The 13,785-nt window shown below is 35.7% G+C and overlaps 1 protein-coding gene across 1 annotated transcript in view; it reads right to left on the minus strand.

Annotated features, from left to right (window-relative positions):
• Positions 1 to 350: 350 nt before the first annotated feature.
• Positions 351 to 13,785, minus strand: part of LOC148952154 (leucine-rich repeat-containing protein 20-like) — a 39,059-nt gene continuing 25,624 nt past the window's right edge. Inside the window, exons 3-5 of the mRNA XM_089089599.1 lie at positions 12,838 to 13,005; positions 5,736 to 5,842; positions 351 to 1,485 (exon numbers count right to left, since the gene is read on the minus strand). Of these exons, the coding sequence (XP_088945725.1) occupies positions 1,411 to 1,485; positions 5,736 to 5,842; positions 12,838 to 13,005 (350 nt within the window). The 3' untranslated portion in view covers positions 351 to 1,410. The remainder of the gene's footprint in view (positions 1,486 to 5,735; positions 5,843 to 12,837; positions 13,006 to 13,785) is intronic.

The following is a 13,785-nucleotide window of genomic DNA, read 5'->3' on the forward strand; positions in this document are numbered from 1 at the left end:
CCAAAGGAGTTTCAAAGTAAGAGTTGGTCCCTACCGCCAAAGATCTATTTTGTTTGGGATGGAATGTTTGCTAGGGCTCCAGAAAGCCCTAGAAAGCCCTCATGAAACTGAGTGCACTAAGTAGGCAGAAACAGTCCAAAAATAAAGGGAAGAAAAACAAAGCAGAAATCAAGAGAATGGAAGAAAAACGAAGATATTGGCAGAGAAGGGGGTAAAGTTCTACCAAATCATATTAATTTGTTAGGAATGAATTTAATGAACCATTTATTGCCTTTTTTTATGCTTATTGAGAAATAAATAATAATTTCTCTTAGAATTTAATTTCAGCCCCCCCCCCCCCCATATATATGCCAATTCAGGGTTAGGTTAGGTTAAGTATAGGTAAAGTTCTACCAAATCATATTATTGAGTTAGAAATAAAGTGAATAAACCATTCGATGCCATGAAAAAAAATCAGCATAAAAAAAGGCATCGAATGGTGTATTCACTTTTGTCCTAACTCAATAATATGATTTGGTAGAACTTTACCGAGAAGGGGACCTCCGAACAGCTTGTAAAGATTTGGTTCGAAAGAAATCAATTACAAGGGAGAAGAGGAGAGTAGAAGGAACAATTTTTCAAGAAGCTAATAAGAAGCTGAAAATGCCATAAATTCTGACGAGTATTTAGAAATATGAGGCAGGAAGAGAGGTTAAGCTGATTCAAAACAGAGTCAAGAAGTGAAAGTTGCCATTGAATCATAGTAAGTCAAGGGTTAAGAGAAAAAAAAATGAGGAATATATAAACACGGTAAATTTGGGGGTGTGCATCTCGTGTTTTTAATGAAGATGACGAGACAGACTTAATTTTAATATATTCAACGACTAAAACAGTGACGATAAAGTCAGAAATAAAAATGTCCGATAGTCTCACCGTGAACATTTCCGAAGGGGGAGGATGGATATGACCCTCGTGAGCTAAGAAAAAAGCTTACATAATACTCCCCCAAAACATTTTTTTAAGGGACATCATGGAGGGAAATCAACATCCCCAATATCAAAATACTGAACTCCCCCCCCCCCCTACTCCTCGTCTAAAGCTGAGTCTGCCCCCGCGAGTTAAAATGTCATTAATTGAAATTCAAGGTTAATTTCACACTTATGGGTGTCTTTTTGACAGGCACCAATAATCAATAATAAAAACTTACAACTGAAAGAGGGTAGAAATAATTAAGAAAATAGAATGCACTTGATATTATAATACTATTTTCCAATACGTATAAGACACATATGAAAGAGGATTAGCAATTGGAGTTAATAAAGCTAGACGGGTATGTAAAAAAGCTATCGTAAAATGAATATAAAAACGGGCCTATAAAAAGACTGGTACGAGAACTAGTCTACGCGGCATCAATTGAGATGTTTTGTGCCATTAATCTGAATAATCACCAAGATCATCTTCCCAATCTTCAGGTGCTTCAGGACTTACGATGATGACTAGTGAATTCTAAAAAAAAAGAATAAAACATAGTTAATAACTGAATAATTCAGCTCCGTGTCTTCCATGAGTGGTCTGCAGAAATACAGATGATTTTTATACAGTTCAATTCCATTAGCTTTCGTTTATAATGCCATGGCAAGGCAACTTTTTGCCACCAAAGGAAAAAAAGAAGGCAAATACATTTTTGGAGGTGGTAACGTTGGCAGCAGAAACAGAATAGTTCAGCTGTCCGAGGCCAAGCACATTTGTTGCGGGTAAAGATTTTGAGCAATTACATCTTCAAATTACTAGGAAGCAAGAGAAACTGTTACAAATCCTGTATTTTCATTGAAGATATATGGTAGCAAGAATACTTAGCACTTTCACAGACGTCACCAATCAATGTCGCTGAACTGATAGCCATACGGTCTACCTAACGCAAAACCTGTCTTAAATTTGTGTAGGGAATGCGCTTTGATATTGGACGGCCGAACTTTTTTTTCTGTTATGAAGAAACAGACACAACATAGGGAAAAGGAAAAAAACAAGTCCAAAAATAAGCATTTGTTCATTTAATGTAAAAAATTTTAGCTGTCATCCATGTTTTATTATATGTTGCATTTTCTTACATTTTCTTCAACACCCACAGATACTGAAAAAACGTTTTTGCAAAACCACTGCAGCTGAAACAGGAGGCCAATTTATTACATTTTCATTAAAGGAAGATATCCCAAAAACAACTTAAAACATTCAAGACTTAATAAATATTTACAAGACATGAATGAAGAATCCATAATACTTCTTTATTGTTCTCCAAGACAAATCGAAGCGTAAAAGACAAAAAAGAAAAAACTATAGCGTATACTTTTTTGTGACGTAAAAAAAAAAAAAAAAAAAGCAATGAACTGCAAAACAGATGATATCAGCAATGAACTGCAAAACAGATGATATCGTCCTTCAAATAAAATTTGCAGCAGTGGCTGTAACCTAGAAAAGGTCGAACCACAGACCATGGTAACCCGAACTTTAGACACGTTTATAAAAAAAAACTAGTCATTTGAAGCTAGTTGAGGCATATCTACTATTACTTAGATTTATCTTATTAATCAAAGCACACTGTGAAAAAGTTTGGGGAAGTTTGCAAGAGCTTGAAACCCCTCAAAGTGGCAGCGGATCAAAACGAAAATTAAGAATTAAATCATAATAGTCAAAAATTCTTGACTGAAGGTTTATAGAACAATTCCCTCTGTTTGAAAAAATAAAGAAAATTATATTTGAGCCTTTATGTGCTATATGACGCACTGCTATGCTGCAGGGCATTATGCTAAAACGTCTACATATACAGTATTTAATTTCATATTTTAAGAGACTAGTTTCAAATAACTTTATAGCTATCATTGGCTTTTTACTATACAGCTAAAAAACCGAAGGGCTTTTCCTATGTTAAATTTGCTAGTACGACCAATACGGGTAACGCTAAAATTAACTTTCAAAATAGAATGTTTTATTCTAAATTATGTCATAAACACCCATAAGTTAACATGGTACCCTTATGATAATAAAACGGTTAGCTTTATTGCTTATTTTATATTCCAGCTCGCAGACTCGTAGGATTGATACAGTACACTGAGTATATAGAAGTGATGTTATCTAAGTTTTCTTTAAAATGAGCCCTTAACAAACTATGATGTTCCAGGGCCCCGCTAGCATCGGAGAATAAAAAAAAGGGAAAAACGAGGACAAATCGGTGCTACCCATGCAAAAAAAGTTTTTTTTTTTTGTTGTTGTTCTAGCCAAGAGACTGTACATCTCCTGAATATGGTTTTGGACCATGGCAATTTTAATATGGCACTTTTGTTTCTATCCGAAGCCATTTTTTAGGGGGGTTTTGGGCTATTTTTCGAAATTCCCATTAAAATTTTTCGAAATAACATTTTATTATTAGGTGCCAGGCGTTCCCCCTCCTCCCATATTCCCAAGGATACTTCTGGATGTTCGTTAGAAAGGAAACTGAAAGTTTTATTCGCCTGTTAAATAACAACAGAAGATTGTGCCATAGAATAGTGGTATTTTCTGCCATTTTGTGGCGTAAAACGACATTTTTGGCCCAAAGGGTGATCTGTCCGCTTTCCATTTTCAGAGACAGTAATACTGCGCGGTAAGGCCCTCAATTCTAAAAGTGCATGTAGTCTATACAAAATAAACGGTTAAAATAGATATTTATCTTAAGCTTCATTTAACTATGTTTACTCATTTGAGGCTTGATAACATTACGTACAGTGGTGTATAATTTTGCATTAATCATTCCGGAGGTGGGCCGGTGGATTTTTTTGTAGGTGGGGGGAGTATACTTCTATTCTAAAAATGTACTTTCATACTCAAAATTTCTATCTCTCGGTGAAATTTTAGATATTTAAAGAAGATTTGGGGGAGGATAGAGCCATTCCTAGGATTGGTAGCACCCAGGGAAAAATAAATTACAGTGACCCTCTCCTGACTCAAATATAAGCAAAAAAAGCCGAATCAAAGTGAAAATTGGATCAAAGTGAGTAATTCCCCAGCCGAAGTGCCTCCCAGGCCACGGCACCCGGGGAAACTGCCCCCCCCCCTAGGAACGGCTCTGGGGGAGGGGGATTACATTGGAGGATTAAAGCTTGCATTCAGATATTTACAGGCACAAAGATGGAGAAATGGAGGGGGTATCGTAAGCAACACCAGAAAAACCCTTAACTGTGAGGACAGGGTGTAGCAAGTGCTACTAGGAGCTTCGTTTTTATTCAGATTCAAATGGTAATATTTTTCATTTTCCTGTTTATATACACCATTTAGTGTATTCTTGTTCCTTAGGGGCATTGTCCCCTACTAATGTTCATGGGGAATACCCTTATAAAAAAGGTTAGCTCGAGGAATTCACCTTGAAATGCGAGGAAATCCTCGGACTCTTGGTTCGATACGATCATCCCTGGAAAAAAAAAAAAAAAAAAAAAAAAAAAAAAAAAAAGCAAACAACACACATCCATGATCTCTTTTGGCAAAAAATACACAATTCCAAATATTTGTAGATGAGAGCTCTAAACCTCTACATTTAGGTTTTCTGATTGTTTTGCAGAGAGGGGAGAAGGCATATGCCTCAAAGGGTGCATTTTAATTCCAAACATCCTAACTCTCACTGAGCCTTCAGACAAATACAGTTAGTTCTAAGGAAGGGAAGAGTGAATGTAAAAATTGATTTATAATCCTCTCTGATTTCCGGGAATATTTCTGGTCTAGGCTGTTATCATGAAATTAAATAGTAACATTACGCCCCAAAATGAGTAGAATTTATTGAGTATAGGAGGAAACTGCCCCTTCCTCATCCCTAACCTCACCCTCTTAGTAATACAAACTTTGGAGGCTGCTCATTCGATTGGAAATTGGAAGTTCTAGTCCTTTTTTTTTAAGTCGAAAGTGATTGGAGACCAACCAGCCCCTGCCCTAGGACTGTTTTTGATTTCTAGTCCTTTTGGTACCCCTTTGGACACCTGATCGAAATTTTGAGGTACCTGTTTTGTACTTTCTCTATGGCTGCTCAATTTTGCGTGTGGGAAAATTTGTCATGGGTAGAAGGAAACTTTGCGGGGGAGTTTTCCACAGGGGGATATCCGGGAGGAAAACGCCAGCCCCCTACTATTAAGACTATTCGAGATGATAGTTACCATTCTTGAATCAGCTACAAATGGCAGTTTTTCTCACGCGCCAGTTTCTTTTCAACAGCGTTTTCATATTTTTTCTTACTATGGGCCGTGGTTCGTCACCGCATAGGTATCCAAGGCATATCTACCTTCCAGGTAGTTATGATTTTGATACTCCAAAATAAGAATACGAGAGGAATTTTCCAAAAGTAGCTGAAGATGAGACTAAACATTTACAGAATTTGATAATGTAGAAGATGGATGAACCAAATTTGGAAAATAGCTAGCGGAAATGCAAAAGATGGCTTAGGAAGGTAAGTTAAAAAAAACAGCTAGAAATATTATCGGAAAGGCTTTAAGCTTGGCAGGAGAGGAAGATCCTGTATAGGGAATTTCTGTCTGATAAATGTTACGAGGCTAAAGAAAAGATGAGGGAAGTAGAGATGGCATTAAAAATTAAATTAATGAGTTTTTAAATACGGATAAAAATGCAGAGGATCTGGAAGATACTGTCAGACATCATCTTATAACAAATGTTTACCTAATATCTCTTGTTAGACAAACACCCCCCCCCCCGTCCAGAAAAGAAGAAGTTGAAACTCCTACCGCTGGTTTGTCTAAGATATTCTTCCGACATTGTCGTGTCAATGGATTCTCGGTTAGGTTTACTTTTTGCAAACTTTCAATACCTGAGAGCCTTTCAACTTCCACATCTGTAAAAAAAAAAAAAAATGAGTGAGATAAATAGATAAAACAATTGCAAAGGTAGTGGCGAAAATCAAGCAGAAATCCTGGCAATCGGTAGTAAAATATATCCAAAGTCTATGAACCTTTCCTACTAAGAAAGATAATCAAGTGAGATAGGAAAATTGGCTAGACAAATTCAAGTCTTACACGTAGTCATTTTAACAAAGTAATAAGAAATAGAAAAAAGGAATGACCCTGAAGCTTTCACAAATTAATCTAAAAATTACGGCTAGTTATTGCTGAGACAAATGTCTGGCACAGGTTTAATATCAATTTTTCTGTGATAAAATAAAGAGCGAGACAATACTCTGAGGAGGGGGGCCGAAGAAAACCTTATTTTTACCCCAGTTAGGGATAAATACGTTCTTTAAACACAGGTTATATTAATTTTAGAATCTTGTGGAGGGAGATTTCTCCTTCAAACTTCCACAAATGATGTCCGAGACTAATGTCTTTGGAAAAAAGACTTGCAATTTCAAATTGCTAATGTTATTTTAATCAATAACCTAAAGCGAGAATCTTGTCTTCAGTCAAATATTTTGGGAATGACGTTTTAATTGTTTCTGTGTCATTTGTTTTATTTTCTTTGGTAATATTAAATGAAAGGATTAAAGCTTTGAAGCTTAATATCATTTCTACGATTAAACCAGACGGTACTAAGGTTTTCAAAATAACATTTTGCAAGTTTTTTCTGTCTCTGTTCTTTTTAAGTAACCTTGTGTGATGATGCTGATGAAAAAAATTAAGTACAACAATTTTTTGTATTTTTGAACTCGCATTCATGACATTTGCCGAAAGTGATTCCTCAAAACTCTCAAAATTAAAACGGCATATAACACTGCATTCCGGTTGGAACGCCATCTATGTTCCTACCGGGGAGAACTTTTAGCACTTTGAAAACACACATCCTGCCACTTAGCCAGAAATTTGTTGAATTTAGAGTGAACCAAATTTTGTAATGAATGGCACGTGAGCGATGCTAATGCCATTTTGGTTTTCAGAGAAGGAATCGCTTCCATTAGTCGTCACACTCAACACTTTCTTCAGCATAAGACATTGCTTAAGCTCCGGAATCGGCGTCTATTGAATTTTCTTCATTATAGATGAGTGTATATATTATATATTTTGGGAATTTTCAAACGATAAAATTTAATGAACTTGTGAATCAACTACTTTATGCGAAACGCAAATGAAAAATTCATACCATTACGTCGTTAATGATAATGGCGTCATGAGACGTTGTTGATTACGTTATTATTAATGCGAAAAATGGCTGAGTGGTAATTTGAAGATCTTATGCGTAAAAACACCAAACCCACGAAAAAAAAAAATTACAAACCAAGATTTTAATCAAAATTGGGTCTCAGTAGCTATAGACGATCCAAATTCTTCTTTTATCAAGGAGGCACACTTGTGCCTCTATAAAGAGGCGACCCACCACAATGTTAAGCGATTTCCGGTCCTAGAGGTCGCAGAGAGACGGCGGTAATCGCATTTTGTAGCCCAAGCTCAAACTAAGAAACTTGCAAAATTTCATCCTCCTCCGACTTTATCTTCATGGGGTAAACTGGGCCGGAAATTTCGACCCTCTCACCACAGCCCCCTTTAACGTTGTCCGATTGGGCTGAAATTTAGAGGTTAAGATTTCCTAGGGCCCGGGAGCTAATTCTCGAAATTTCAGCTCAATCCGATCACTCCTTCCCTGTTTTCAAAAAAACAAATATAGCCACTTAAAATTCATCATTTCTTTTTTTCCTTATCCACGCCTACAGGCCACAGTTGGCAACTGATCAGGGTGAATGAGGACTCATTCGAAGCAGAATTTGACCTGTTAGGGCCTTTTGATATTTTCAGACCGAAAAAATTATCCCCCGAATTTACATTGACGAACAACCTTGATATCCTATATTATCACCTGCTCATTAGTTTCACCCGCACCTCCCGTTCCCGGGGTTTGATCGAGCAGGAATTTTGATACAAAGCTTTTTTTGGACATGGGAATTTCTCTTCGCAATTGCAGTTCAATTTGTTTATTGCGTTTATGTTTTCCAAAAATCAAACATAAAGTTTTTCGGGAAATTGCTTGCGTCGAAAATAGATTCCATTTACTAAAAAACAATTACAATTGTGTCTCTTTATTCCAGCGGTTGATACTCCAGACTGTCAGGCGGAAAACCCAGGTTCGATTCACCGTCAGAGCATATTTTTTATATACTGAATTTAAACTTTAAAAAAGAAACTCAGTTTCTTTTTTAAATTATTTGAAAAAAATTACGTTTTCTAAAGAGTTAAAGAGGCTGAGTTACAAGGTCGACCCTTAAAACGTACAGGGATTAGGAGCCTCCTAATCCCTGTACGTTTTAAGGTTCGACCTTGTAACTCAGCCTCTTTAACTCTTTAGAAAACGTAGTTTTTTTCAAATAATTTACGTAAAAAACGTCAACAATTTGAGTCAATAAACAAAAACTGCAGTTTCACAACAAAGAACACGAAAACTTTTTGGTTTTTTTGCACTGAGTGTGTCCAATATACTGAGACTTTTGAAGAGGCTTAAGGAAGAAGGCAATGTTAAGCATGATAGTAAAAATCAGTTAAAGCGGATGCTTAGGCAAATGCCGTCTCTTAGATCTTTTAGGATAGTAAAGTATGTGGTTCTAAGGTGGAATGAATATGCGATTTCACCCTTATTATACATATTAAAGAACGCTAAAAGCTTAGCAATTAGAATTTCGTTGAAAGTAAGCAGAAAGGTTTATTTTTATTTCGTTACCATTGTATACAGATTTAACTGTCGTGTCGTCAAAAAAAAAAACAGTAGTTCCCAAAAAATGAATACTTGTGGCTAAGGAAAGTAAATAGGAAGAAAGTTAGAATAGATATTTGGTTATTTTAGTAGTTGCAATCTATTGTAGCAGAAGCGAATGAGTAATTTTCTTATGAACTGCATAATTCGAAGTAGTTTAATTTTAATGATCAATATACTGTATGTGATTAATCAATTTTAGACCCTTTTAGAGGTAAACAAAAGCAACATTTGGTTGAACATTCTATCCCTCGATGCTCCTAAGGCAAGTGTCTTTTATATACTGTATATATGAAATGATACGGCACAGGTTACCAGATAGCATGAATCTAATATTTTGAGAAACTTTAATTAATTTACAGTTAGAAAGTAGATAGACTTCAAGTCAGACCCTGAGTCTAATTTGGCGCAAGCCACTCTGCCTTTTTCTGATATTGTGAAAATTGTGCTTTCGAAATACAAAATCGAAAAACAATTTTTCGAAAAAATCCGTCTTTTTGATTAATGGTTCATTCTTACTATCTTAGGATATAAAATAAAGAGATTATAGAGATGTTCCGTAATAGTTGATTATCTCCTTTAAAGCTCCAAAAACGCGTACATTTGAAAAGAAAACATCCTGAAAACATCATTTTCAGCTCAATGTAAGGCAAAAATGAATAATAAATACAATTAGCATTTGTGCTTCCAGATTAACTTTGTAATTTTCAAGGATAAGCTAGTGATTAACTCACAGATACCCCCCCCCCCCCCCCCCTCATCCAAACTCTTAGCATAATCTGCGATTGTACAACTTTGAAAGTATTTCAACAATTACAGTCTTCTATATGAATTATGTCTTTTGTGACATAAGCTAGTAATAACAGTTTGGTAACCAGTGATGACGGTGATGACAATAGGAGGGGGGGGGGGCAGGAATTAATCTGAGTGAGGGTGGTTGACCGAGAGATGGTCAATTGAACTTCTTGCTATGGCTTTAAATTAGACCAGGAAATCGGAAATGGCATTTTTAACGAATCCGTTTTGTCATGGATATAATCGTTTTGAACATATTCTGGTTATCAACTAGGATAGTCAAGAGGCAGTTCCCGGAAGTTACATAGAAATCCCCCTTTCGATGAGATAAAAGGTAAGTGAAAACAAAATCCAAATTTTGTGTACACATTTTGCAAACCTAATCCCTAAAGAGATGCGCACATTTTTCTTTAATATAAATTGAGCGATTTTGAACGCCGCAAGTTTCTCCACAAGCAAACTTCAGAGTTCACACGTCTCTAGAACAAAGACAGGTCACGTGTGACTTCGTTCATGCTAAATTTATATAGATAACGTCCAAAAGTCAGTATTCAATGCCAAATCATTTCATTTGCTAAGCGAACACGAGCGTCAAAGAAACAACTGTTATGATTCGAGTAAATAAAAATTGCTTGGCAGTGAAACAATCTTTTTGTGCGACTAGCCTTGTCCATGGCCTGCCAAAATTACGTCTTTAAATCGAACGAATTTCCAGGATTTCTGAGTTTTCTGGTTTTTCATTACAGAGTCGTTGTACTTTGAACAACGCCTTAAACAAAAATAAATGAAAACAAATAAATACGGTATTGAACACCCACAAACCCCTCTTACCCCCAAAAGATAGTGTCATTAATTCTTTACTGAAAACTAAATACTCCTTTAAGTGGATGTTTTACTTAGCCATTGTTTCTTCCTAAAAAAAGAAAAGATTTAAAAGGACGAAAACAGTGACGAAAAAATATTTCTGGCCATCCGATGTTCTATACAATTAACTGGAATGTATACAAAACGAAGAGATCAGGGACATGAACTTATTATACATTAGACGAATAAATGTTAGTTGTTTCTAATACATACAATAATATCGAGAAAAAGAATTTCTGGAACAGTTTTTAGTTTTAATGTTATAATGTAAAAAAAGCGCTGTATAAGACATATATTTAGTTTTTTTGCAAAGCGCACCAAATGACGATCTAGCCTTCTGGAGGATATGAGGGGGCGGCAAAAACACCCTTATTTTGGGTAATTCATGTTTTAATTATGCTTAGCTTCACTCTTCACTGCAATTTAGATTTGCTTCAGGTTTCATTTCTTTGGTCGTTTTAGGTTTTATACCTTATATAAGCTAATTTCTGTTCTACCTTTCATGAGAAAAAATTTTATATAATTTTATTTCACATTTAATTTGTGTTCATTTTTTAACTGACATAGCCTTCGTATATAATGACAAAAAAAAAGAGAACATAGGTACTACCAATGCAAAAAAGTGATTTTCCTTGATGTTCAAGCCAGGAGGCTGTAAGTTTTCTTTATAGGGTCGCCACCAATGACAATTCCAACGGTGACTTTTTGTTTAGATCTGACATTTCAAGGGTTTTCAGGCTATTTTTCGAAATTCTCGTGAATCTGTTTTCGCAACAAACCTTTACTATTAAGACTAATAAAGATAATAGTTGCCGTTTGTGAATCAGTTTTTCTCATTACCTGTTTTTTTAAACGCATTTTTTAATCCTGGGCTACTATGGGCCGTGGCCCGTTCTTTAATGGGTTGCAGCTATTGCTGCAACCATGATAAAAGTAGAAAAGTTGGCTAGTAAGTCTTATTAATTACAAGAGTTAGTGTTTACAAATAGTAAAAACACGATAGTTAGTAGTAGTCTCCATGAAGAAGTAGAGGTAAGGAGTACGGTGACTTTAGACTTCTATAGCCTCATAGTAGTAATCAAGGGGCTCAGAATAATTTTTCTTTATGTTTGTAATAGAGTTTAGTATTAATAAAATGATTGATTGATTGATTGAAATGAGGAAAGTTGAAACTTAAGTGAGAAAAGTTCATTTAAGCTTAAAATATGTTCTGAAGCCTCTGTTTCATTTGGGCTATTGGGTAAATTTTGGGACCTTCACCTCTAGGATGGTCTTGTGTCACGCTAGGGGCAAATTTTATGTTTTTGGCCTTGACATTTTGATCCAGTGCCATATGAGGCAGCAGGGTGCCTGGGGGAAATGGCAAGTTGAAGATGTAAAGGTGTAGACCCTAAGGGGGCACTGAAACTTTCAATTTTCCGACAACAATTTTGGCAGAAATTCGATGAAATTCAAATCTAATGGAAAACGTACTTAGTCGGTTTTGATTTAAGACAGTCATACTGCAATCCTGTGGATTTTGATAGACTAGTTGCATATGGCGGGGCCCTGGGGCTGAATCATTTACATTATTCTTTAAAATCTCTTGAATTTTTTAACCCTTTTGATTAAAATTGGTTTCTCAAAATATTAATTTGATACCACAGGGGCGGAGCAGGGGCATCAAGAGGACTCATGAAGTGTCTTAAGTTGCCCTTCTATCGGCTTTGGCCTTAAAAAGGCACAAGAATCTTCCAATTTAAAATCAAATAAACCCTCTCCAAACTTTTACGACAATTTTATTTTATATGAGGAGCCACTGGAAAAACAAACAATAATACAAGGAGCACACATCGCTCTTCCCGAAGTTAATGCTATAGCACTGATTGTGATATCTTGTTTTCCCCTGGGATCTTGTTTATTCTGCAATGATATTCTTTTTTCTTTTAATTTGGGATGCGAAAACACTCATCACTTGATTAGACCAGAAGTTTCATACCTCCTCCCCCGCTACCCTGAAAGAAGACCCAAAATATAAATAATTTGACAAAACATTGCAGCATTAAAAAAAAACTTTTAAGTAACAAGCCTTTTTTTATACCTCTTGACATATTTCTGCTGACAACTCGAGAACAAATAGTGGCTTAGTGTTTTTTGCCCAGATTTCCAGACACAATTTCCTATTTTAGCTGAACATTAAGAACTGCTTACTATAACTATTTTCTTTGAATATCACTGATTTTTGAAATGTTAAGACATATCACTTGATTAGGCTAAAACTTTCACACATTTCCCTTTCCCCCCCCCCCCGATTGGAGGCCTGAAATATACGTTGGCAAAATGGCAGGCCATTGTATCATTCCAATGCTTTGAAGTCACTAGATGCATTGGAATTAACCTTTTTTCCAAAAAAGAATTTGTGTTTTACTTGGTATAATGACCAAACAAATTAGACAAAATGTCTCCCATTTTTTTCTTTTTTTTTCTTTTTTTGCAAAAGAAGCAACGCATCTTCCTTACCTGAAATTTGGTTCTTTTCTGCATTCACCTGGACAATTTTGGTGAGCCCAAAAACTACATAGGGGAAGTTCGAGAATGAATTATGCGAAATATCCAATCGTAATAGATTGGTCAGCTGAGCAATTTGATCTGGTAGCTTTGTCATCCGATTGTGTGATACATTTAAGTCTGAAATAAAAACAGAAAATATAGAATTTCCAACCGCAAAGTGACTTGACTGCGGTAATTTCAGTCGAAGGTAAGTTACAAGACATGGACTCGACAAACGTCGGAAAACTAAAAAAAAATCGCTTTTGTTGTTTTTGTTTTTTACCATGATCGAGGGCCATTCCTTTTTGCAATAAATTCTGTTTTAGGTATTTAAGATAGAAAAAATGGCTTTGATAGCAAATGCTCAATTTTTGAACTGTTTATGCGACTGGGAAAAGAAGATATAGCGCATTTGAAAAAAAAGAGTCAATGTGATAAAGTAAAACTTTTAAAAGGCCAATGGAGGCCCTACTCCACTCACACCGATCATATTCTGGGTCGAGACAAAAAAAAAACAACAACAATGATATGCTTCATAACTGCGTATTTCACAGGGATTAATATAAATTAAGCGCATGGCAAAACTGTTCATTGCAGTATCTACAATTCTACAATTCTGATTAAGTTCACTAGCGTTATAAGGGTGGACTTAGTTACCCATTATTGAATGCTGCGATTTAGGACTTTACCGCCAAAACTACGCGAGCACCGAACAAGAGGATGAGGCAACTAGACAATTTAGAGTCTAGTTTGGTTATAGATCTATGCCAAATCTTTAAGATTAGTTTTTAAAAAGTTTTATAAATATCTTAATCCTCTTAGTAGCTCAAAATAATAGAGAAACACAAGAAGGCACATCGACACGGTTGTATAATAGTAATACCGCTAATGAAGAATTAATATAATGCCTGAAATTTC

The sequence above is a fragment of the Artemia sp. Qi Xiang Cuo genome, chromosome 5 (genome assembly GCF_049724085.1).
Source record: "Artemia sp. Qi Xiang Cuo chromosome 5, ASM4972408v1, whole genome shotgun sequence".
NCBI classification, from domain to species: Eukaryota; Metazoa; Arthropoda; class Branchiopoda; order Anostraca; family Artemiidae; genus Artemia; species Artemia sp. Qi Xiang Cuo.